Genomic DNA, 27,322 nt, shown 5'->3' with positions numbered 1-27,322 from the left:
GCCACTCTGGAAAACAGTATGGAGGTTCCTCAAACAGTTGAAATTAGAGCTACCATTCAATCCAGCAACTGCACTACTGGGTATTTACCCCAAAGATACAAATGTAGGGACCCGAAGGGGTACATGCACCCCAATGTTTATAGCAGCAATGTCCACAATAGCCAAACTGTGGAAAGAGCCAAGATGTCCATCGACAGATGAATGGATAAAGAAGATGTGGTATATATACACAATGGAATATTATGCAGCCATCAAAAGGAATGAGATCTTGCCATTGGCAACGACGTGGATGGAACTGGAGGGTGTTATGCTGAGTGAAATAAGTCAATCCGAGAAAGACATGTATCACATGACCTCACTGATATGAGGAATTCTTAATCTCAGGAACAAACTGAGGGTTGCTGGAGTGGTCGGGGGTGGGAGGGATGGGGTGGCTGGGTGATGGACATTGGGAAAGATATGTGCTACGGTGAGCGCTGTGAATTGTGCAAGACTGTTGAATCACAGACCTGTACTTCTGAAACAAATAACGCAACATATTTTAAGAAAAAAGAAAAAGAAGAAGATAGCAGGAGAGGAAGAATGAAGGGGAATAAGTCAGAGGGGGAGACGAACCAGGAGAGATGATGGACTCTGAAAAACAAACTGAGGTTTCTGGAGGGGAGGAGAGTGGGGGGATGGGTTAGCCTGGTGATGGGTATTGAGGAGGGCACGTTCTGCATGGAGCACTGGGTGTTATGCACAAACAATGAATCATGGAACAGTACACCAAAACAAATTATGTAATATATGGTGATTAACATTACAATAAAAAATTTAAAAAAATAAATATTTTAGAGAATTATAAGTGTAATTTGATAGTTTCTGGGTGTTACTTGGAATCCCAAGGAGGCCACCATTAACTCTAAGAAATGAATAACCAGAAAGAACAACTGTGCAAAGACCAGGGGAAGGACTTTCCAGAAGACAACAAAGCTGTGCAGAGACTGGAAGTCTGTGAGGTTGGAGCATAATCATAATGAGCGAGGGAAGAGGGGAACAAGATGAGAATGGCAGGAGGGGGGCTCTAAATGCAGGAGCAAGGAGTGGGGCATTTATACCGGACATAACTGGAAACCACTGGAGAGTTCTAAGTAGTGAGAGTAACATAATTTAACCTAATTCTTCAATGATGGTTCTGGCTTTTGGGTAAAGAACAGATATGAAGAGGACAAAAATGGAAGCAGAATTCTGGTTAAAAGCCATTGCAGGGATCCGGGTGACAGACATGATAGCTTGGACTAGAGTGGAGAGAAGTAAATGGATTTAGAAACCATTTTGGGGGCAGAGACAATAAAAGTTGCTGACAAGAGAAATCCAAGTGACTTCTGAGATCTTGCTGCTACCATTTGCTGAGAAGGGAGTGGAAAAGGAAAGCAGATCCGGGAGGAAATTAAGCATTCTGGTTTTATTGTATAATATTGAGATCCTGTTACTGCATTTTACATGTCATTTACATGTGGTAAAGCCTATGAGACATCAAAAGGTAAGTGGTTGCAAATTCACGTCCACGTTATGAAACACTTATTTTTCTATAAGAATGAGGTAGAACTATATATAAAGTAACATGGAATAGGGTCCATAATATTAAGTGAGAAAACCAAACACAGAACAAAATACAGGGTATTTAAGGATTTTTTAAGTCTATGTGTACATATGTGTTATGTTTATCTACGTGCACATAAGAATAGATCCAGAAGACTCTACAAATTTGCAACAATGGCTATATTTCAGGAGAATGGAAGGAGGATTCAAATGAAAGGCGGTTTTCAAGGGCCTGTTCAGCACGGACGCTCCCCAACTCTGCCATTTCTAAATAAAACCCCTGTTGGTCAAGACTCCTATGCCATCTCCAGATCCTTTGTCCAAACCAATTATGACCCTTCCATTCCCCTGGCCAGTCCCTAACCCTGGGGATGCAAGCAGATCCCAACACGGCAACCACTCCCCAGACAGTTAATCAGCTTCTTCTCGCCCTCCAGATTTCCTGGGGGGAGTCAGCCTGAGCCAGTTCTTCCTAACAGCAAAGGTCACATTACAGCTCTCACCATATCCCCACTGAAACACCCCCAATCAGCCTTGAGGTAAATGGGCAGCACTCCTTAACCTGCACCCCAACATTCTCTTCACAAATGTTTCTCACAAAATCACCTCTTCCCAAATACTCTCTACTCCAGTGACACTCTTATATTCTCGAAAATACTGGAGGAGTTCAAGAGGCATGGAACTGGTTCTGGGGTATTTCCTTCAAAAAAATACACATATGGTTTGACTCTTACAATGTTGTTATTTGCTATCTGTCATTATCATAACATCGAAGCCAAAACTTCTAAATTAATATCCTGTCATTACATGCATTACATGAAGAGGAAAATATCAGATGAATGAACATGGTCATTCAGGATATAGAACACTTCAATCCAAAATGTTAACCCGGCAGGAATTTCCGGCATGGTGATGAGATCAATGGGGTATTTTGAGAACGTGCAACCAAATCATACAGAAATGGTTATCACTGGCATGTTAGATTCTCAATATGTGATTTTCAAGGTCTGTTCAGAAAGTTGGAAACACAGATTTGCAGAACAGCATATGGCCAATCCTTAAAGAAAAGGTAGTATGAAAACATCTATTGTAGACCAGATGAATGTGAAATTTGTTGTATTACAAATAAGGTAAGAAAGGGTGTGTGTGTGTTTGTGTGTGTGTGTGTGTGTGTGTTCTATTAAAATGCATTCCCCCTAGTTTTCTTTGATATATTCAAAGGAAATGAGTAAAGCAGAAACTATACATTTTCAAACAAACACGCTGATTTAGAATGGTCTCCATTCCAAACTTTTAAACCAGTCACAAAGCTTTGGGGAACTCCATGTACTAATCAGGTTGTTAATATGATTTGTGAAGTTTCAAAATACAGGTTTTAAGGCGTCTGCACCATTCATTCAACTAACCTGACTAGCTATCTCTGAAGCTTTTTTAGCATGTTGTATTTCAAGGGTGTCAGTGCCAACTTGCATTCCCTTCCCTTTAATTTTTGACTCCAGGTCTTTCTTGTATTCTTTCTGTAAAAAAAAAAAAAAAAAAAGGCAACATTTTATAATATTCAGACACTCTGGGGACAAACCTGTATCTGTAATCAATGATACCAAAAAATCGCTGAACATATTAAAAAAAAAACACACATTTTACTTTGTACTATGAAATGTTCACCTAGAACTAAATTTTCTGGACTGCTTAGAACTGTATCACTATTCTCACTGAAGAAGGGTACATGAAGCTCCAAAGCTTTTTACTATACATGCTGAGAATCTTCACGGACAACTGTTTTGGGGGCTGGAGGATAGGGAGGCAGTTTTCAATGAGTTGATGCTGTAGAAAGAAGGCTGACTTGGAGGCCAGAGCACTCAATTGCTGTGTGACACTGGGAATGTTTAACATTTCCAGTTTACTCATCTGCAAAATGAGAGCAAGAATTCCTCCATGCAGGAGCCCTCTGAGGATCAATGAGACAGCATATAACATAGTGCTCAGCACATAGTAGGTGTTCAATAACTGATAGCTTGTTTTGGGCTTTTACTCCTACACTCATAGGCTAAGGCTGATTTACTGTTGCCCCTGCCACAATCGTGCCATTCTGCTGTGTCTGGAAGGACTCTGCCACTGAGAGTCTAAAATGATTTTCCCTAGTATTACCGATAAACAATTACAAGGTCAACCTCTGAATGTGGACTGCACATGTCACCATAACAGAAGAATCTGTACAGAATTACTAACTTAGGAATATGTGATGACAATATTAGCCAAAGACATCATAGTGGATTTTAATGTTTTAATTTATTTTAAAAATATGGATATAGCCAAAGATGATTGTAAATTTTTTTAAACACATAACAATTTTGAATCTTTTTTAAAGATTTTTTATTTATTTATTTGAGATAGAGAGAGAGCATGAGCAGGGGTCAGGCAGAGGGAGAAGCAGGCTTCCCACTGAGCAGGGAGGCCGATATGAGGCTTGATCCCAGGACCCCGGGATCGTGACCTGAACTGAAGGCAGATGCTTAACTGACTGAGCCATCCAGGCGCCCCTTGAATTTTTTATACTTAGAATGCAATTAAATTACCAAAGAAGTTAACTAAACAAATGAGTGACCATGAGAACCATACCAGATCATCAGCACATTACACTCCTCTGGCCCCAGACACAATGATCAGGGTGGGAGTGGACACAGGATAGAAGCTGATCCAGTGAGATTCAATCCTAGAACCTTAACTGTAACTATAAGAAACAGATGCTCACTTCCCATTGGGATTACTGGCACAGATAGGAATTATCCTACTGTTAGGAGGCGCCATCACTTGGAGATAGCCTCCCAAGGCTGAAGCAACAGAGAAGATAACAGAGCTGAGTGAAGAAGGAAGAGAGACTTCGTTTGAATTCCAACCTGAAGGAAACTTGACTTTGGACTTCTCTATTCATAAGCCAAAATATTCCCTTTGTTCCTTCACCCAGTTTGAGTTGGGTTCCTATCATCTATCATCTGACTAATAGGGTCACCGTCCTCACCATCACCTCAGTTTATGAACCTATGGGGACACAACTTTACATTTCTCATTGCTTAGTTCAGCTAGACTCTCCTCAAAGCACAGAGCCATTATCTGATACCAAAGGAATGACATAACACACAGATGAAAGGACTGAGAGCACCTCAGAGGCATTTCATTCCTTTCCACAAGTGCCATGTAAAGTGAGCAACCATCACTCTTGCTTCATAAAGAACTTTATGTGGGCTCACTGAGCAGCCAAGGCAAGGGCTGGGGGCTCTGCTGGGTGGGGTGCAGGAGAGCATGCGAACCTCACTGCAGTAACTGACAGAGCTTGACAACACACGTTCCCAATCCTCTGCCTTTCACTTCCTTAAAAAATCAACTTGAATCTCCTACAATTATTCTGGTTTATTATATACATTTTTCTCTACACAGGGAAATGGTCAATTTTTCTCATACCACATGGAAAGCAGATGGTGAACATCTTTTTTATTTTATTTTATTTTTCTTTAATTTCTTGACTGGGAAATGACTACTAGGACATAGCTACTTATCATCATCTTGCACATTAAAGTTATGGAATGTATATAAATCTTTGAGAAAGATTTACAGACAAGGAAGTCAGCTGAAAATTCATACATTCTTAGTTGCTAAAAATATATACTCACCTCACTAGCCATTTCGGATGCACGTTTTGCTCTTTGAACATCAAGAACGTCTGAGTTAAGTTCCATTCCTTTGCCTTTTATTTCATTTTCCAAATCTTTCTTATATTCCTTCTATTAGACAAGAACATTACAGTTCAAAATTTCCTGGGACACCCTTTAACTGATATACTATGTCACATGCTTTCTAGAGACCACAGAAAGGAGAAAATATTTCTAGAGAGGAATGAATCAGACTCCTGAGTATTAATGCTCCTAATTTTTTACAGAGACTCTATTTTCCCTTTTACTCATGTTTAGCGTGGTTTCCAATTTTATCAGGATTTTCCCTTTCATCCTGCCTTCCAGTATATTTTGGTACCATATTGGTGCCATATTTTAAAAAGATGTCTTCCTTTTAAGTGGTGAGGAAGATCTTAGGAATGGATGCTTCTTATTAATTATTTGAAGTATTTCTTTGAAAGCTGTCTATAAAATATGAATCACCAAAAGATCATAGTTGAAAAAGAATTGAAAATTACAAAACCAAAAGGATTGATGTAGCCAAAGTTTAAAAAAAAATTCCACTTTATTCAGATTCATAAAACCAAGTAATTTCCTACAGATTGTTAATACATAGTTTGAATGTCATCTATTTTAATGTTATATTTTAAGTAGATCCAAATGTCTCTGTTAATACTTGAGGTTTTTGTTCTGCTAATGAATTTTTTTTTCTTACTAAATGCATTATGAAAACAATATATATCTTGATCCAATTCAACTGAGTTGCACTTATGACTAACTTGCCAGATAAAAGATGAGGCTTCCTTTAATAATAAGAAGTCATGTTCCAGTAAATTCTAGGGTTCATTTGATGTTATTTTCTCTTTGTCCATTATAATTAAATTAGCTACTGCTCTGCTTAACTAATAGCCTACAAGAAATTGTAATGACCTGAATGTAATTTTGGAAAGAGCTCTGGAGTCAAATGACCTGGATGAAAGTTGGAATTCCTTCACTTATTTGGTCATGGGACCTTCAAAAGACTTTAAGTAACTGAGCCTTGATTTCCACACGCACAGGCAAAATGAAAATAAAAATACTTATTCTACCAATGTCAAAGGGGAATTGGGGGGATCAAATGAAATGAAAGTATAAAACAATACTTTGAACATTCTGAATGGCAATATAAATGTAAAAACCATAACAAAGTAAAAACTGCGAAGACAATTTAAAGCTAAATGCGTATACTTAGAAAAGTTATAATTTCATTAAGTCACTGAGAGTTCCTTTTTTAAAATTGGACCTTTCTATAATGAATTAAAAGATGTTTAATCATAGTCTTATGAGCCCTTTATTCAAAATTAAAAAAAAAACAACTAACTGCTATAAAACTATTTATAGAGCTTTTGAGGTACAAACACAAAATCAGAATATTTTTCAAGTTTTTCCAGAAACTCTAGGTGATTTCTTCCTCCAACTTTAAATGGAAGTGTTAATGCACACTTTTCTGTTTTTAATGAAAATTAAAAACTCTGTTAATAGGTCAAAGTGAGAGAAAGAGGAATGGATTAACATCTCAAACAGTTAGTAGGGAATTTTGGAGTAAATATTTCCTAGGTCATTTCTTTAGTTTCTTTCACAATATTTAATAGTAAATCACAAGATCCTACCTCTTTCAGAAGGTTGGTGATGTACTTTACATGTAAAAATTCTGGAGTCTTGTCTAAATCCAGTGATGACCTTCCTTTAATCTCCTTCTCAAAATCCTCTCTGTAAACTTTCTGTTAAATAAGACCACATAATTTGAAATTTAGAAAATAATCGTCACTATTGGAAAAGTATTAGAACAAGAGTTCCCAGAACAAAACTGAAGCTTGCCTTATATAATTCTACCACCTCAGAGTCTTCACAGCCACAAGAAAATCACTCCAACTTTACCATAAATTTTAGAATTCTACCAAACAAAAGCAGAATCATCAAGTACCAACTGCCTCTGGGAAAGCACCCGGAGTGAGGCTGCTTAACATCTTACTAGTCTGTCATTGTTTGACCCCAGCCCGATTGGAGAGGAAAGCCCGTAAAGTTGGTTGAGAATCACTGGACTGGTTCATTCTAAAGGGAGTGGATCCATCCACCAGAAGAAAAACTGGCTGCATGGAAAGCCATTCAAAGCACAGTAGCCTAAATGTTGAGGTTCCCATCACCCCTTTCACTGTTAGCCTTTTGTGAATGTGGCAAAGACCATCTCTAAAATGTAATGGAGGCTGGAGCACATTTTCCTTTAATGATTTTGGCACTGAGACTATTTCTCTACCATCTGTGAATTAAGTTACACTGTGAGGAGTCTTATCTTCAATCCGATAAATTGTTCTCTAGGTAGGAGTTCACAGCAAGGAATGGAAAGCGGAGGCAGTGATTGTGGAGGGTGGACATTCATACCCCCACCTCCCCTTTGACATTCTTGGCCACCCTTTGGCTAAGATTCCCTCAATTCCAGCATTTGAACTATAGATTTGAAAACCAATGGCAACTCGCACTTTAGGACTATAAAAAGAGTCTCTCTAAATAACAAAGATCTCCATCCATGTAGAATATTTCCCAGACACACAAAAGCTGATATTTTACCAACTAAGTATTTTATTCAAATTCCATCACAAAAACAATAAAAATAAATTCTGCATGAGACTGTTATTAATGCAAAATGAAAGGCCATTTCCAGGTTCATAATATACTTATTACAGAGATAGGTAATTGTTTAAAGAAATTCTCCCAAATCATGAGGGACGATAAGAGAGGCTTATTGTTGCCTCTCCTACATTTATGTCACATGCAACTATTTAACAAATGATCTGTGAAGAGCCACAAAAAAAATTTAATTTAATTTAATTTAATTTAATTTTAAAAAGGTCACAATAGATGTCCTGGAAACACTAAAATTTAACAAAGTGATTATTAAGAAGTTGCATTGGGAACATTCTGAGTTAAAGGAACTAGAGATATTCCCAAAGAACACTGAGAAATCACCCTCTTCTTTATGTGGAACTAACTGAAATTATATGGTTATAAGGCTGAATCTAAGGCATTTCCAAGCCAAAAATGTCTTTTTAAAAAAGCAAAAATAAAAATTTGGGTATACTTATTTATTTCAGATAATTCACTTCAAGAAGCCCTTCTCCTATTAAAAACTTATTTTGCTGAAATAAGTCATTAAAGAAGTTTGATTATGACTGGAATTGGCCAATACATGATTGGGCGAAAAAGAAAACAAAAAAACCTTTAGTATGCTTTTTATGAAACAGAAGACAAAGAACTTTCTTTTCAAAGCCCAGATTTAGAGACTTCTTCTAGAAAACACACTGATTAAACCTATATCTGGCATTTGAAGAAAAGTGAGAGAAGCATAATTATAGGCTATCCCCAACATCATAAACACTTAGCTTTACCCAGAGAAGGTTCAAGAAGCTCATTGTCAAGCTTACCTCGTAGGAATAAAAGCCATCTGTAAGCCAGACAGTTCTCTTTGCGTCCACCTCATTGGCCCTATATTTAAAGGCATCTTTCACATCAACCCTGGTCTAACAAAGAGTTTTAGATATTTTATGTTTCTAGCCTTTGGAGCATAAATTTGGTCCAAAGATATTTTCTATTGAAAGATTTCTCTCTCCTCAAACTCTGCTGAGCAGAAATATAACTGCTGAGCTTAAAAGTCTTATAGCCAGTGGCAATAATTAAAGGGAAAACATGTCTCAGCCTCTGCAAAGGATAATTTCCCCCTAGCGACAATAGCGGAAATCAGAATAGCAAAGATTGAAAGCCAATATTAACAAAAGGCCCACATAGCCCCCGATGTAAGTGAATTCCATAGCATGTAATAAATGTATTACTACAGCTGTTTGCACCTGATACCAAAACAGCCAATCAGAAGGAACTGATTTGGGGTGGGCTTTTTTTTTTTTTCAGTTGTCAATATTTTATTTTCCTTTTGTACCATGTAGCCATAGCAATGGTAAAAGCAAAGGGCTAGTTATCAGACTTCCAAGATCGGCACAAGGAAACATGCCTACATAGAACAATAGCACTTTTTCAGTACAGAAGCTATCTTTAAAGTCCCTGTCATCTGTATAGTGAAATTTGCTCTTGGGGAATCTATCTCTTTTGAGGATCCACCCCCAATAGAAAAAAAAAATCAACTGAGCATTTCATATAAAGAAAAACAACTTGGTCTACTTTGCCCACTGAGTCTCTGAGAAGCAGATTATCTATATATTTTGGGTTTGTTTTTTTAAATCCATCGGTTTTTATGACTTTAAGTTAGGGGACGATTTGTTTTCTTCAATGAGTCCGTGTTTCTCAAAGTATGTTCGCGGGACCACCGACATCAGAAGCTCCTGGGATATTGTTAAATACGATTCCCAGGCTCCACTGCCAGACTCATGAAGGACCTCCTGAGGCAGCAGCATGAGGATGTGCATTCCCAACATGCTTCCCTGAGACTTATCCACAGAGAGTTTGAGTACTATAGCCATGGGGAGAAAGAAGGAGAGGGAAAAGGGGGTCTTCAGAAGAGAAAATACAGAGTGGATCAAGGAGAGGAAAACAGGGGAACATTTCCCACCGTGAGTAAGACAAGAAGATGTAGCACAAACACCTAAATAATAGCAGCCTGGGGCTGACAGGAAGAACACAGAAAGCCCACTCTGAAGGTGCTGGTCTTCTCCTTAAAGGACGAGGCATGACTATCAGTGAGAGCTGGGGGACCAGGAGGAGAGCGACGTGAGAACTAACACAGGCCACAGGCTCTGGAGGCTCAACCCAGAGGCTGCCTTCCAGTAACAGCGCAGTACTTTACATACTATCCTCGAAGCACAGAAAAGGTGATATGGACTGAATGTCTGTGTAACCCCAAAATCTATATGTGGAAACCCCAGCCCACCCTCAATGTGATGGATGCATTTGGAGGTGGGGCCTTTGGAAAGAGATTAGGACAGATGAGGTCATGAGGGTGGAGCCCTCATAATGGGGTGAATGCCCTCAAACACTTCAGGAGAGAACACGCTTCCCCTCTCTACTCTCCACCATGTGAAGACACAGCAAGAAGGCACCCTGAAGACGTTCTCACCAGAACCATGACCTGCTGGCACCCTGATCTCGGACTTCCAGCCTCCAGAACTGTAAGATATAAATTTCTGTTGTTTAAGCCACCCAGTCTGTGGTACTTGGTTAACAGTGGCCAAAACTGACTAAGACAAAGATAGTCCCGTAAAAGTTATCCCATTAAATGTAAGTTGCTGTCGGGCTTCTGAACTATGACGAAATTTACCTCTCTGCCAATTCAGTTAAAACAAACAGCTAATTTCATCAAAATATTCACCAATTTCTTGATCAAACTCCTCTCTGTTGGCTTAAGAAGCTATGAGATATGAGAAATACAAGTAATTTTCTCCTTTCTTGCTTGAAGAAGAAATTAAACAACTTGGACAATTCAACAAGCCACGGTAATGCCTGAGTGCCCTTTCCCTGAGAAGATGAATTATTACACACAGCAGCATAGATAGCAACAAATAGCACATATGTTGTTTTCAAAATTCCTAGGGAGTTTCATTGTCCAGAAGTTATCATTTCTCTCTGTTTGGGTGTTGTTATTGGAGAACAGAAAAGATGGTGCCCACCGAGCACACCTGGCCTGGGGCCATAATCGGTTGATACTGCTGTCTGCTATTTCTGTCCCTCTGAAGTAATAACTTGGTGTACCCACAGAATCTGGATGTTGGCTGCAGAATAAACCTTCTGTGTCTGGTGTCTGGCCCCAAAAAATGTAGGGAAAAAAAGAACAGAAGAAATCTCACTAGGACAGAGCAAAACCATTTGGGGAATATCTGGATGTGATTCAGCATCATTTTAAGTAGAACACGAAGTGCATATACACAAAAAAATCTTAACTGCTCTCTTCTCTTGATATTTTAAAACTTCCATGTCACTGTTTGGAGAGGGTGGGGGGATCTGGGGGCAATCAACTAAATAAGCGAAGAGAGAAAAGAGAATCACTCATGACTCAACCAGGTCCTAAATCATTGGCATTTACTGGATATGTGATTTCAGACAAGACAATTAATTTCAGTGGATGATTATCAATTTAGGGATATGCCCACCTAGCATCATTACCTTGAGGGGATTAAATGAGCTGACATATATAAAGCCTTTAGCAAACTGCTTAGCACAGAGTAAGTATTTAATAAATGTTAGCTCTATTGTCACTGAAAAATAAAAGATAAATAAAGCAACCAGCCCTTCATTTTCTTTCTACTCATCATAGATTTACACAGACACAACCTGAAAGTGTCAATTTTATAATCATAGAATGTGAAAGGGCAGTTAAGAGCTCACCTGGCCTGATATTGTATTTGCCAAATGAGAAAAACTAAGGGCCACAGAATCTCAATGACCCAGACAAGATGCCGGATCTAGAATGGGGACTCCCTCGTCTTCCTGGGCAGTGTGCTTTCCTCTAGACCCACTCAACATTCTGAATTATTTTACTAGTTCCTTTCAAATGATAAAACATCAAAAATGCATCAAACAGTTGATAACAGGGGCACCTGGTTGGCTCAGTTGGGAGAGCATGTGACTCTTGATCTCGAGGTCGTGAGTTAGAGCCCCAAGTTGGGTGTAGATTACTTAAAAATAAATAAACTTAAAAAAAAAACAGTTCATCATAAATCAAAAGGACTCACCTCACTCTGCATCTTCTGAGCCTCCTTTGAAGCTTGATATGAGGGTGTCTCAACAAATTCAAGCATTGATTTTCCCTTATTTTTCTCATACTCTTCTTTGTATTTAACCTTCATTGAAAAAAGTATAAAAAGCACATAACGCTCATAAGTCCTTATGCAAATAGAGCAAAGTAAAATAAATATATCCAAAATTAATCATCCTAGTTTCTAACGTCATATTATTCTGGCCATTTGGGTTGGTCACTGGGTTCCCTGTGGCAAATAACATACAAAAAAGTAAACAGGTAATATATAAAAATATTTAAGGAATAAAAATAATTTATAACTACAAAATGTAGTTCTAGGACTTGGATGAAGTGTTTAAATACCTGGGATATATAGCTATATCTCATATTTGGGGTTAATATGTATACGTTCATGGTATACACATATATGCATAGAGACAGAGGCAGAGAAAGATAAAGATCCCTGTGATGGCTTCGAATGTCGATCAGTAAATCATGAACAAGGAGGAAAACATAGGTGTGATTCTCTGTTTTTCTATCAAAGGGAAGACAGCGTTCTCTGGGACTGCTGACTTCTTCCATAGACATGGGGTAACACAGAGAGCTTTTATGTGATTACTTTCAGTTTCACCCTGCATTATTTAATAATATAATATCATGAATTATTTATTTCAATTACAACCGATCTCCATCTTATTTTAGTTTATAAAATGATATTTTCTATTTCTTAATAAGAGAAACTAGAATTATATGTAAGCTGTCAGAGTGATCAGCTTTTCTTAGCAATATACCTTTTAAAATTAAATTCACAGAAAAGTTTTGATCATGATTAATTTCATTCAGAAATATATTTTCATTAAAATTCTTATGTGTAAATAATTTTTTGAAATCGTTTCTTAAATTATATAATAATAGCAGTTTTAATGATGATTAAATCCAAAAGCAGTTTTTCAATACTTAGAACTTTGTGGTAGCAGGAAATGTAACAGGTTTTTAAATTCCTATTTGTAGGCCTATTTTTGTTTCAGAGAAGTATGATAGAGTGATCAATGAAAGTGTTTGAAAAAAAAAAAAAGAAAGCGTTTGAAGTGTAGTAACATACTAGGATATGTAATAACATATGCCAGGATAAGACATTGTGGGAAAAATTAAATAAAAATAAGAATACAAAGAGAAAAAAAAGTACATTTCCAAACTTTAAGGGAGAGCCAATTTTTTTTTTTTAACGAAGGTGGGTATCAAATCATTAAGGAATTTATGTTCCACAGGATACATTTAATGGAGTGATGTAAAATTATATCTTAATAGATGCTGGAATGACATCTTTTGCAACTACTGAAACTCAGAATAAAAAAATGTACAGGTAACACCTCTAAAGTCTGCAGGGAAGATTTTTTTTAAATTTCTTTCAGGGAATACATAGAATTTTATAGTTGAAAGAAACATTAATTAATGTAAGGTAATTTTTAATAACACTTCTAACTGATCTGAGAAATTCTAATAAATTTCGCACCTGGAAAATTAATTTCGCACCTCATGATAACAAATGAGTGCACTATAAAAACTGAAATCCTCATGAGATTTGGTCATCGTTTAATTAATTGATATATCATAAGTTTAAAATTGTGTGGAGTAACTTATTTTATGAAATGCTTTTACACTGAAACATGGTTCCAGCTTTCCCACCCCAGTCATATAGAGAGAGTGGAGTCTGAGATTTTCCAAAGCGATGTTCACTTTCTCAGGAGGTAAGTTCTATTCAGCAGCCGCACCTTCTCAGTGGAGGTGCATGGCAGTGAGTGGCTGAAGGGTCCAGACAAGGAAGGGTGCCCACCTGACTCTGGAGCGTGGCATTGCCTTTATGGTGCAGGTGTTCAGGAGCATCGGCTTCGAAATGATACATTCCTTTGTTTTCCTCAAAAAACTTTCTATACTCTCGCTAAAAGAGAGAACATCAACATAAATTCAGAATAAAAGAGCCCAATTAGAACACCCATTACTTAGGAATGCAAACTGAAAAATACAAGCCAACAACTGCAAAGCTATCGAGTCCCATCGCAGTGGGCTGCTCTCGTAGATTACAGACACTGAGGGAAACGGGCAATGCACCACAGACCAGCAGCTCTAGGTGGTCAATGTGAGACACCCTAGAGAAGCAGGGGACAATTAGCTGTCAAAACAATGTAAAAGACGCTGGGGAGTGGCAACGGAAAAGCCAGTGATGGGACTAAAGTGAACAAGCAAGGTGGGCAAAATAAAGGCGATTTGTCCAGTCTTATCCTAGAACAAAAGGCGCCTCTGATAGCGCCTACAAGAAGAGAAGGAAAGAAAAGAAGAAAGAACAGAACAAAGGAAAGCTGGAGGCAGGAAAGGAAAGAAGTTGTGCGTGAAGGTTCAGCCTTGAGGAAGACTGATGGGTCATAAGGAAAATAAGAGAGTGAGAAATAATTCAACTAATTTTCCTAAAAAGAGAGGGCAGGAGGTACCTGAAAGAGAAATGGAAGAGTCTGGTTAGAGTTCGTTGAATTTTTAAGGTGAAGAAATTGGATTAAGACTATTATTTAGAGACATAGACAAAGTGATGAATTTGGAAGAGATGCCAAATCTGGCAACCGTGGGACACCAAATACAACAGGCCACGATGAAACAAAAATTGCTTTGTAATTTCTTTCATTGGAGACTGGACACTTTGTTATTTCACCCTTTTTGGAAAAGACTTCTAGAGATAAATGGTAACTCTCAAAGACTCAAGGCTTCAGAGACTTCAGCTAAAGCTTGTTGCTCATTCAGCAGTGAGGATTTCAGGGAAAATGGCAATGTTGTAGGATGTAAGGAGAAGTAAGCCGCATTTTGAAAGGGAGTGGGAAAGAGCTGGCCAGAACAGAGCTGACATTCGGATTGCTGCTCCAGGGATCTGAGAGTGAACCAAGAAGAAGCCCAGAGCCAGGGATGGGAAGGATGGATGCACACAAAAACGGCTGTTCCAGAGGGACACAGCATCAGTCCCCAGAGGCATTTCTGGGCGATTAGAGCACTAAGACGTGTGTCAGCCAAAACTCTAGCCAGAATAAAGTGAAGGAATAAAATGCCCCCAGGAAGCTCACGAAAATGTTCCCATAGTACATCTGTCAAGAAGAGAACAAGCTCTAAATTTTGGCTCCTGTGCTAATTAGAAAAAACAAATAAATAATCTCAAAGAATAACAGTATACTTAGAGACTTGAGAATTTACTTAAAAGTTAGTTTATAATATGCAAATAAAATAATCATGAATTGAACATAACACACTAGAATATACTCCATACCAAGTTAAAATCCAGAACTAGTAAAGCCTAGGATATTATGTCTGCAATAATGGATATAGACTAAGGAAAGGTCAATAAATACTGTCCCCGATGATCTATTTTAGTGACGGAAAATTTCAGAAACTCTCATTTAAAAAACAAAAAACAAACAAAACGTGTTTGAAGAAAGATCTGCAAAAGAATTTTCAAGACCTGCTGCTCCTTATGTAATAGTCTCTGTTGCCTCCTAGTGGGAACGACACAGAGTAACGTGCAATACATATTTTTCATTTATGCAAAGTTATAAAAGAAATCGAAAGCTACTAGAGCTCTATTTTCCAGAGGGAAATGGTCCTTCGAAACTTTAATTAGTACAGCTGTTCAAACTCAAAAGGATTAATTTTACTCTACACACTATGTGTTAAAAAAAAAATGGTGATTTATACCAAAGACATTTACAGGTCTTTAAAAAAACAGCCATTTATAACCAACTGACAACTAATTTTGGCAGAATGTCTGTCTATTAAGCACTTTCTTATTCAATCTTTTGCTAAAATTAAGTTGCCTTTATAAATCAGCAAGATTCCAATTCTCCCCACATTAAAATTTAAAAGAGGGCAATTCTAATGTACAATAAATTTTAGCCAATGTATTAGCATACAACTTTAATAAACAGATATTCAGCGTAACATATTTTAGTCTTAAACTTTCTCTCCCATGAAGTAATTATTCAGTCACAATTTTTCTATGGAGGGAAAAAATCTATAATCTAGGCAAAAGCACCACCTGAACCAAGATTTAAACTTTTAAAATGGTATACACAATAAATGTAATATATGACTTTGTTGAGTTTCTCTGCCGAAGCGGTGATAGGAACAATTTATATTAAGCTGTGATTTTTTTTTCAGCATATAAAACAAAGGTCAATATTCTTGAAGAAAATATTGCCTAGGAGTGGCATGTATTCTTCCAGCTACCAAATTTTTAAATTACCACCATGGTATTTTTACTGTCTTATTTGTGCACAAATCCTCATGTCCTCAGGAAATTTAACTCAAGTATGGATGGAGAATAGTCAAGGGCAGATGCCACTCCGTGATCAAAATGGGATGGCAAAGACTAAAAGTGAAGAAAGCAGCAGGCTCTGAGAATAGAAACGTACCGACTTTTAGAAATATCCCTATGAATCATAGAGGAAAAAGTGAATCTAAAAGAGCCACTCGAGGCGCAGAGAAATGTGTGCAGAAGTGGGAGGACGAGACTTGAAGTGGCAGGAAGCATGAACGAAGTATGCCGGACCTGAGTCTGATTCTGTGCCTGACAGTCCTCTCTGCCTCCCTGCCAGCCCAACAGACAGCAAGAATGACAGACTGCTTTTCTTCCCGAGACCAGGGATAAAAGTCAGTTAATTAATTTTAAAATTTCTGCGAGTATGAATTATTTACACACGTAATCCATTTCAAGAAGGATGACATCGTTGGAGAAAGGAGGATTACAAAATAATGAACAGAATTTCCAACACATCAAAGCCAAAGGTAGACATTTTTAAACCTGAATTGAAGCTATATCTCATTATTCAATAGTTTGGGAATCAGGTCTGGACTACAGATTTTTTTTTTTTTAATCCAGGACTGTGAGCATATCTCCTGAAGACAATTGTTTTCAGATTTCTTGCCCAACAGAATTTTCCATCTGATCGTACCTGGCCCAAAGCAGATATTCAATACATCTGCATAATTTTGATCGAGTGAGTGAGCCTGTAATTATTAAAATAGGTGCAGAAAAAACTCGAGGTCAAATTACAGTTCATCATCACCATGGGCCATTCTGAGATGTCGGCAATGGGGAACAGGTGAGCCGGGGTCATCAGTTTGAGAACCGGTGAAGTCAGGGTCCACACGCACTAAGTGTTTGAAACAGCAGCTGGGAGGTGAGTTCTGATGGAACGACCACTTGGCAGTGTGCACAAATATTTTCATTAGGACATGAAAAAACCACTGGCTCCCCCTAATTGCTCTGAAGAAAATGTGGAAACCCTCACAAGATTAAAAGTAGAGTGTCAATGTAACGTAGGATTTATTTCCAGGGAAAATACAAATTAGACTAAGACAATTTTCTATGTTACTGGGGCCTGACATCAGCCACTCTGCTCTAACCTGCATAAAATAAAAGATTCTTGATTTAAGCCTGACCTTCAAGTGGCTTCAATCTAACTGGGAAGAAGAAAGACAGAAAGAACACTTGTCCATGTGCTTTGAAGCATAGGTGTTCAACAAGAAAGTTTGCATTCAAGAGATGTTAAAGAGCTAGCAAGAACCCCCTCTGTAAAGCGACAGCTTTGGTGGGATTAAAGCAAGCAGGCCACTACTTTCCAATGAGTTAGTTATCCAGGGAGGCGTGGTGCCCTGGAAGGAAGCAGTTGTGCTCATGAGCACTGCAGGCATCCCGGCTCCATGGAGACACACGGCATCTCTAGTTGCCATCTAACAAACTTACTCGGCTGAGCATTTTGCTGGTTTTCAAAGCATGGTCTAAAAACAGGTTTGGGAGATCTGATACTGGCTCGTGCATACTTTGAATGTCTTTCTTGTACTTCACCTATGAAAATAACATGGAACAAAATACCATCTAGGAGAAGAAAAGGTGCTTTTGTATTATCGCCATCATTATTTTTAATACATCATAAAGTACCTAAATTTAGTAGTAAATTAAGAGGCGAATTTACAAGTAGCCACTAGATGGTGCTCATTTACTACTGAATGAGTAAAAAAGTTACTTCTGGGGACGAACATATTTTGATAATTGCTTTATTGTTTACATATTTTAAAAGGGTGGTGCTCACAGAATCAAGTAATTTTAATAGACATTCTGTTTTCAAAACAAAAAGATTAGCAACTTTATTCTTTAGAAATTACTACCGTATTTTAATTACGCTTTGGAGCAATTTCAGGGCTTTTGGTGTTTTTCATCCTGTTGCCTTATAGACCTTTTTCTTTTTTTACCAGCTCTTTTGAAAATATAATAATATTAGTACTCATCATATTAAAATATTAATAAAAAATATTTGATCACGTATTGTGTGCCAAACACTTTTCTAACCACTTTACATGTAGTACCTATTTAATCTTCACAACGACCCTAGTGGAGAGGTACTTTAAGTATCTCTGTCTTACAGATATGTAAACTGAGGCACAGAAAGATGCAGGTATAGTATTAGGAGGTAGAACAGGATCCAAATCCAAGCAATCTGATTCTAAACCTCGTGCTTCCAAGCACTATGCTCTAGGTTCCTGTAAGTGTATTCCAAATCTATTTGCTTTACACTTTTATACACACACACACACAGGATAAAAACAAATAAGAAAAGTAAACCATTTTGATATTCCCAATGATCCCAAAAGACCCATTTCAATTGTTGGTAACAAACACAAGTGAGTTAAGGAACACAAATAACAATACCTACTAAACATCAGTGAAAGTAAGATACGCTGAGTCCCAACCACCTGGCAGGAGTTAAAAGGTTTAAGTGATCCAACAAACAGTTCTTCATCTTAATACATGTAAAGGTACTCCCTACGCCCTTCAACAATAGCAAAGTGGTCCATTTTTCCCCATTTCTGTTTTTACATTCTACCTAATTCTAATAAAAATTTAAGGCATCTTTTCTTATAAACTGAAACTTAATTATTTTTTTAAAACATAGGCCAAAACCAAATCCGTGAAGGAGTATTTCACAGCATTTACATAAGGGATAGGAAAGAAGCCATAAGCCGTTACAAGTGTAATTTCTTAAAATTTCTTTATTATAAACTACCATGTACTAGGTTGTACTTTACAGAAGCCCAATTTCCTGGGTATAATTACATGAGTTAACTATTGTCACAACCACTAATTTAAGATACTACACACTACTTTTTTTGCAAAACTCTGTAATCTATTTCTACTTTTGATCACATATAATAGTTTTATTAGCAATACTATTCCTACTTATTAACTAAACAGCAATCAGTAACCACTAATAGTAACTTACAATAATACATGTTTCTCAAAAGGCTTCAGGAAAATATGCTTCAGTGTTTTCAATTAAAATTACTTGGAAACTACATGATCTTGATTAAGTATAAGGTATTGCAATATACTCGGATTCTGAAAAAACAAGAATCAAAAGATATTGAAAATAATTTTCTATGAATCATAAGTCATGAGGCACAAAGTAACTTACATCGCTCACCAGTGCGGTGGCAAGCTGACTTTGCCTAAAAGAAGCATTTTCAAGAGGATTGTAATGATGTTTCTTATCCTTCATTTCATTATCAAATTTTTCTTTGTATTTAATCTGCCATAAAAGAAAAAAAACCAGGGTAAATTAAATAGTACATTTATCTTTAAACTTTCAGAATGACACAGCTGATTTTTAATTAGATCAGATAAAAGCTACCTTAAAAACGAATGGTAGAAAAGTTTAAATTCGTGGTATTTTTCCTCTGGTAAAGCTTGATTAGGCATAAAAAATTTTTTTATGGAAAAACCACCTCTACTTGAACATTGATCATAAATGCAATTAGGCATGAACTCAAATCCTATTAACAAGAATTATACACTAATATCTCAGGATTTTTAAATGTCAGTTTCCATTTCTGCACTCTTATAACCTACGATGAATTAGAGATTGAGACCACAAATGAGTGAAAGTCTATCACATTTAGAAAATGGAACCTGAGCCCCAGCATTTGAATATGCATTTTCCTGAGGGAATTATTCCAAATACAGGACATGGTTTGGACTACGGTTTTTTCTCATCATTTCCCATTTGTTCAAAAATTCATTTTTAGGGATTACATTTTCTGAAATGTCCTGGGTCTATTTAATGTCGATTTTTATTCCTCTTCTTCAGCTCTCCACAGTTGTATTCAGCAGCAAACTATCTGTAACATGCACTCTGAATTATTTTTTCTCCTTTTTAAAATAGTCTTAGGGCAATCCAAGAAAGGATTATCCACTTATCCTACAGAACTATATAATTCTCTATGAATAGAGAAATATGTGAATGTAGGTTATGATAACTATCTGAAATATAGATACGAATTCTTTACCAAAAACAAAAACCAAAAAACTAGTTACTCGAATCTCACACCCCCTCGGATGCCTGTCTCCAGGAAGGGATGCACAGACCTCAAAAGCAGAACTATTTTGTTCTCTTGTCATAGTTTTACACTATTACAATTCTCATCATATTTTGTGTTCTTACAGGATTCTCATAATGCACCTTTATTCATACATCTTAAAGCCCTGCCTCGAAGTAATTTTTATTAAGAAGCAATTTGGGAATGGCTCACATTATCTATTTTAATCGAGTGTATACTGGGTGATGTCTTCCTCAAGGACACATGTCTGATACCTGTGGGAGGGAGATAGCTAGTGAAAATCTTGGGGGGAATACATTTGGTAAAGATTCCAACATGGTTTACAGGACATATTTTCTGTTGCGGTTCTTTTTTTTTTTAAGATTCTTTTTTTTTTTTTTTTTTGACAGAGAGACAGCGAGAGCAGGAACACAAGCAGGGGGAGTGGGAGAGGAAGAAGCAGGCTTCCTGCTGAGCAGGGAGCCCGATGTGGGGCTCGATTCCAGGACCCTGGGATCATGACCCGAGCCGAAGGCAGAGCCTTAACGACTAAGCCAGCCAGGCGCCCCCTGTTGCAGTTCTAACTGCTAATAATAGCTTTCTGATTTTCACATTGCCTTACAAATTCAAGCAAAACCTCATTTATTCTAATTAGTTTGGGAAAGACTCTATAAAACAAGAAAAAAATCTGATTTTGTAAAAAAAAAAAACTATTTTATGTCTTGAAATCAGGAATATCACCAACGAAATAAATTTGGACCTCATTCACTACTTTCCACAGCCAAGGCTTTCCCTACCTGGTCCTCCCCTAAATACACAATTCCATTCCCTTTGTACTCTCCACATCCTTCTGCTAAAGGCACGCTTCACCATATTTTAATCTGTGCTTTTGTCTCTCCAGGTTTTTAGTGCCTAAAGGGTATTTATTACTTGACAATGAGAGAAGACTGTCTTAACTGACTTCTACTTGAATGGCACTCTTGACTCAGCCAGATTGGCTAACACTCTCCACTTACTAAGTAAAACATTCTAACTGATGGCCTGGGTGCCCTGAACATGCTCAGCTGGTAGCTATTTACCCATCAACTGATCCAGCTATGCAGTCTTGGCTTGCATCACGTTTTCCTTCAGTTACTCAAATTCTCCAACCCCAGCCACCACAGGTGTCTTAGTTACATATTAGCTAAGTGGCAAGAAATAGGTTATATCTTCTCTGAGAACCGAGAGCCTATCCTACTGTCTGCACACCACACAGAGCGGGTAGAACTTGGAAATTAACCCGACACATTCTCACCTGCTCTGAAACCCGGCATTTGTTCTTCCCAAGTGAAGGTATGTTTTTGAAAAACCATCATCCATCCACATTGTGATGACTCATCCTACCTCACAGTAAGAACTCAACACAGGCTTGGTGTAATGAGTAGAGGAAAAAGGAGTCATCACAATGTGGGTGGACGATGGCTTTTCAGAAGTCCATGACGTAGGAGGAGTTCCTTCCTGAGGTTGGGAGTGTGACCAAGATCTACTCTGTCAAGACTGGAGTCCGTAATCTTTCCAACAGCAAATCTGACTGGATCACACTCACTTAGGCTCAGATGGTTAAGCGTCTGCCTTCAGCTCAGGTCATGATCCCGGGGTCCTGGGATCGAGTCCCGCATCGGGCTCCCTGCTCAGCGGGGAGCCTGCTTCTCCCTCTGCCTCTCTCTCTCTCTCTGTCTCTCATGAATAAATAAATAAAATCTTTTAAAAAAAAAAGAATCTCTTTAAAAAAAAGTGGTTTAATTAAAAAAAAAAGAATCTTTAAAAAAAAAAAAAAAAGTGGTTTAAAGGTATGCCCAGCACTTCTACTCCCATTAGCTAGGAATATAAACTTGCTAAAAGTCAACTGAGTTTGTCCCTAACCCCATTTATGCTAGCTGTATTTATCATAATCACATAATTTAATTTAATACTGCAAACACAAATTTACCGTAAAAAGAAAGTTATCCCTATGAAAACTACATTATTTCCATGAAAGACTTAAGGAGAGCAATTCCCTAAAAAAACCTGCTATCAAATTAAGGGTAGTCAAGACAACCAGAAAAGTCAGGAGTGGGATGTAAATAATGTAGAAAGTTCTGGAACTCAGAGAGATTGGCAGTATGTCTTTGAGCAAAATGTCTTTCAAAAGGCAAATCATAGACCAATGCATCGTGATTATAGTTTGCAAGAAAAACAACACAAAACTCCAAACCACAGCTTCATTTGCAAAGAAAAAGACTTTCCACTACATCGAAAGTTTGGCAAATAAATGTACATACATGTGTTTTGTGTTAAACTAAAATGTTAAGGTACGTGTATGGTCTTTACACTTCCTCCTTCAACTACCTTCTTCATTTAAATGACTGAGTACAGGTCTGAATAAGATAAAAGGCTTCCACTACACATGTATTACTATATATATATATATACACATATGTGTGTTTATACACCTGTGCCCACTAAGTCCCCATCTGTGAGCGAGGCCCTGGAGACATGCAGTAAGAAATAACTTTGATCACATCCAGGCATGACTGGTGATGGTTAAGCACAAACTCTGGAATGGTGAGCTGACTGCAGCAACAGAGGGCAATGGGAGGCCATGGACTGTGTTTTGCGGCAGACCCTCTCCAAGTCTGGGGAACTGAGGGTATTTACATTACGGCTTGAAGAGAGTGTGCTTAGTGAGTGGAAGGGGGGAAAGGGATGAGTTGGGGGTGTCCTGATGGAGTGTGCCCGAGGGAACAGCATGTGGAAGCGCAGAGAGAGGCACGCACAGCATGGTAAAGGAATTTAAGAACACAAGGGTGGCAGAGGATGGAGATTAGAGGAGAGACTGGAGAGCTGGAATGACCAGGCTCTACAGAGCCCTGTAGCTGTCACGGATCTTGGTCGTCATCCAAAGGCCAGTATGAAGTCATTTTACACATGTCTGTGACTTGAGTAGATTTGTTATTGGAAGGATTTCTGACTCCAGTCTTGACAGAGTGTATCTTGCTCACTCCCAACCTCGGGAAGGAAGGAACTCCTACCTCATGGTAGGAACTCAACACAGGTTCAATGTAATGAGTAGAGGAAAAATGAGTCATCGCATTGTGGATGGATGATGGATTTTCAGAAACATACCTTCACTTGGGAAGAACAAATGCCGGGTTTCCTAGCAGGTGAGAATGTGTCGGGTTAATTTTCAAGCTTCACCCCCTCCGTGTGCCCTCTGCCCCTCATGTAACTGTGCTGGCATGCAGAGAGTAGGAGGGGTTCTCTGTGCGACAGATGATATAACCTGTTTTTGCCACTTAGCTAATAGATAACTAGATGCTCATGGTGCCTGAGGTTGGAGAATATGAATAACTAAAGGAAAACTTGATGCAAGCCAGCACTGCATAGCTGAATTTTGATTAGATTTTAAATAGTTCAATGCAAGCAGAACCCTGCATTTTTTTCACCTGATGTTTTAAAAGATAAATTTATAGTAATATTACCCTGTTATTAAAGATGAGTTTTCCCTGGAAAGACTAGATTGGACTATTTTATAATTTGGGACAGATTTCAGTTATCTGTGTATGTCTGCTCTCCCATTTGACAGTGAGCAAAGAATAGATCTTTATTCATTTTTTATCCCTAGTGCCTGGCATAATGCTCTGAATAGATTTGGCACTTACTCTATGTTTATTAAAGAAATATAAATTAATTATGAAAATGAGAGGCAAAAACTCTTATGACTCATAGAATGAGTCACACCCTGAGACAGGTGTTGGAACTATAATACTTCTCTAATTCTCCAAGTCCACACACACACATATATGCACACACGCGTGCACATGCACACACACAATCACTGTTAAATTGATTGGAATTCTATCCCATTAAAAAGAAAAAGAATGGAAAAGGAAATGGAAAACAATAGATTTTAAAATATTATATTGAATCTGTATTGCACTTTCCAGTTCCTGCTGGACTTTTATTCATTCATTCATTCATTCATTCATTCCAGAAATATTTATGTAATGCATACTCTTTGTCAGTTACTGGGCTCAAGAGTGCTCTACTGAAGAGACTGAGGAATCAGCTGGTAAATATGTTCAAATATTTGAAAAAATTTAAAAATGGCATTTGTTCTACTGCAGAAGGTAAAGTTAGTATTGACGGGCAGAAGTTTTAGCCAAAGAGATTTCTGCTGACTATAATGAAAAGAAGTTACATTTCGGTTACTACCTGTAGGATGTGTAAAAATTATTCCACTGAACATGAGAAACGTTTTCTTGAAAGCCTTCTCTGACCTCCCAAAGTAGAATATGTCCTGCTGATATATCTTTGAAACACCCCACATTTGCCCAGTCACACAGGTCATGCCCTTGTTATAATTATCTGCAAAACTGTCTATGCCACAGGTCTTCCCCATTAGGCTGTAAGCTCAGTGAAGCAGGGGCTGGATCTGTCCCGTTCACCCTTGAAAATCTAACCCCAAGCACAGTGTCTAGTGTGTAATATCTGCTTCAGTAACTGTTTCTATCCATGGATGGATAATATTGAGAAGGAATTTTTTCACTGAAAGGCAGGACCAGGTAAATTCCATGGTGTCTTCAAATTTTGATATAGCCTTGTGATAGATTTGATGAGAACTTTATTTTTTTCATTCCTTCAGCATATTTTTACTTATAGTAATCGTTTTTAAATTTTAATATCCACCTCAATACCTCAAGATCATTTTTATTTTTTATTTTTTTTAAAGATTTTATTTATTTGACAGAGACACAACGAGAGAGGGAACACAAGCAGGGGGAGTGGGAGAGGGAGAAGCAGGCTTCCTGCTGAGCAGGGAGCCCGATGCAGGGCTTGATCCCAGGACCCTGGGATCATGACCTCAGCCAAAGGCAGACACTTAACGACTGAGCCACCCAGGTGCCCAAGATCATTCTTTTTAAAATGGGAAAATAGGGCACCTGGGTGGCTCAATTGGTTAAGCGACTGCCTTCGGCTCAGGTCATGATCTCAGGGTCCTGGGATGAGCCCCACATCGGGCTCCCTGCTCAGCGGGGAGTCTGCTTCTCCTTCTCCCTCTGCCTGCCACTCCCCCTGCTTGTGCTCTCTCTCTCTGTCAAATAAATAAATAAAATCTTTTAAAAAATTAAAAATAAATAAAATGAGAAAATACCAGTTTTGAAGGATCATCTAAGTACGTGATTCTACTTTCAAAAATTGTTAGCATTTTAGCTATTCAGTTGGTATTTCCTGAGGCATTCTCTGTATTAACCTCTATACTGGGCACTGGTTTTACTTGTTCCTGAGGATAACAAACTCACATTTAGGTGATATAATCAGAAATGATCAAGTAGGCATTACTGAATACTAGAGATCACAGAATTGATGTTTTGGGGAAGAAGAATAAAAATCCCAAATTCACATTCTTTCAAAATATGCATGAGAATTTGGTATGCCTCACATCTCGTGAGCGCTGGTCAGCTTAAGTCCTAACGATGGTGGCCTGGGAGCATAAATTACACTTTTTAGGAATAACTAGGTTCATAAAATAAGCTATTCAGAACTAAATGCCATTCCAATGCAATATTCTCCTAAAAGTATTTAATAGAAGTCTGATATTTTAAAAATATAACAAATTATAATAAAGTACTCTCATGACATCACTAATTAAGCACAGAGTAATGCAAATGATCCCAAAATTTGTGATTATACCTCATGCAAAATCATGCTTATGTCTGCATGGAGGTTTGAAATCCATTTACACCCTTAATTCATGATTCAAATATAGAAATGTATTACACACTATCTCAATACAAAATTATCTCCCTCATACTTACTCGTCTAACCAGCACACTACTCCTTTCTGGAGAACTTTATTTTTTTTTAAGATTTTACTTATTTATTTGACAGAGAGAGACACAGCAAGAGAGGGAATACAAGCAGGGGGAGTGGGAGAGGGAGAAGCTTCCCACTGAGCAGGGAGCCCGATGTGGGGCTCGATCCCAGGACCCTGGGATCATGACCTGAGCCGAAGGCAGACACTTAACCGACTGAGCCACCCAGGCGTCCCTGAAGAACTTTATCTTTGAAGATTTCTACCACTATTATGCACTGGGCTATAAAATTGAATTTTAAAATTCTGTCTAGCCTTTCCAGGTTATTTCTGTCGTATGAAATTAGTTATTTAAAATATATCTGTCACTCTTATCCTTGTAATAAACATAGTAAGAAGCCAAGTGCTGTGAAATTTATCTCTCTCTAAGCCTGAGTGCTCTGTGTGATCTGATTCAAAAATGCCTAAGGCACAAAAATGCAAGGGTTTCCCTCATTAATTAACCACAGAGTAAAATAACTGCATTACATAAAAAACACACTTAGCAAACACTGACACCCAACCATTTCTTACTGTAAGGTTTGTGCTTAAATGAAGTGAGAGAATAGCCAAATGGTTTCAATGGTCCCTTGCTCACCTTCTGACTGGTTCACTCACTCACTACACATACACATCCAACATCTTATTTTCAACCCACGCTTCACACACCTGAGTGTCTATCTCTTCACCCACACTCACATCTCCAGAGGCAATGCTTTCCCTTGACCAACTGGTTTCTCAAGACCATTTGAGAAAGGGAGATATAGGTATTGGGTTGGGTGATTTTGCTATGATTTTAAGGTAAATATTACCCCTTATGCCTAAGTCAATCACTTTGGAAATAAATGAAAAGTTACTTACACTCAGGATTGACTTTATTTACATTATAAATATCATCAAATCTAATGGTCCTGATGTTTACCAACTTTTTTTTTATATAGAAAGGTGTAGAGGATCAGAATCCTAAAAGTTTATAAGGAATTTTAACAGATTTAGCAAGAATTTCAGAGGTCCATACTTGGAGAAAACAGTGGGACAGTTAAACTACAATAATATCACTTAAATTCATTCCTCATA

The 27,322-nt window shown here is 37.8% G+C and overlaps 1 protein-coding gene across 13 annotated transcripts in view; it reads right to left on the bottom strand.

Annotated features, from left to right (window-relative positions):
• The window catches only part of NEBL (nebulette), a 340,529-nt gene that overhangs the window by 57,035 nt on the left and 256,172 nt on the right, over positions 1-27,322 (bottom strand). For 9 of the 13 annotated variants that reach the window (XM_073885609.1, XM_073885613.1, XM_073885607.1 and 6 more), the window contains 7 exons: positions 19,473-19,586; positions 17,747-17,848; positions 13,802-13,906; positions 11,963-12,070; positions 6,902-7,012; positions 5,253-5,363; positions 2,991-3,101 (listed from right to left, as the gene is read on the bottom strand). The exons of 2 other annotated variants lie outside the window; for them this stretch is intronic. In XM_073885609.1, coding sequence (XP_073741710.1) covers positions 2,991-3,101; positions 5,253-5,363; positions 6,902-7,012; positions 11,963-12,070; positions 13,802-13,906; positions 17,747-17,848; positions 19,473-19,586 — 762 coding nt within the window. The remainder of the gene's footprint in view (positions 1-2,990; positions 3,102-5,252; positions 5,364-6,901; positions 7,013-11,962; positions 12,071-13,801; positions 13,907-17,746; positions 17,849-19,472; positions 19,587-27,322) is intronic. 2 more of the 13 variants (XM_073885610.1, XM_073885608.1) reach the window with 2 other exon arrangements.

This window comes from Callorhinus ursinus, unplaced genomic scaffold (assembly GCF_003265705.2).
Source record: "Callorhinus ursinus isolate GAN/ISIS: 27379988/994484 unplaced genomic scaffold, GSC_fseal_2.0 scaffold63, whole genome shotgun sequence".
Lineage (NCBI taxonomy): Eukaryota > Metazoa > Chordata > Mammalia > Carnivora > Otariidae > Callorhinus > Callorhinus ursinus.
This window is presented reverse-complemented; position numbering and strand designations above follow the sequence as displayed.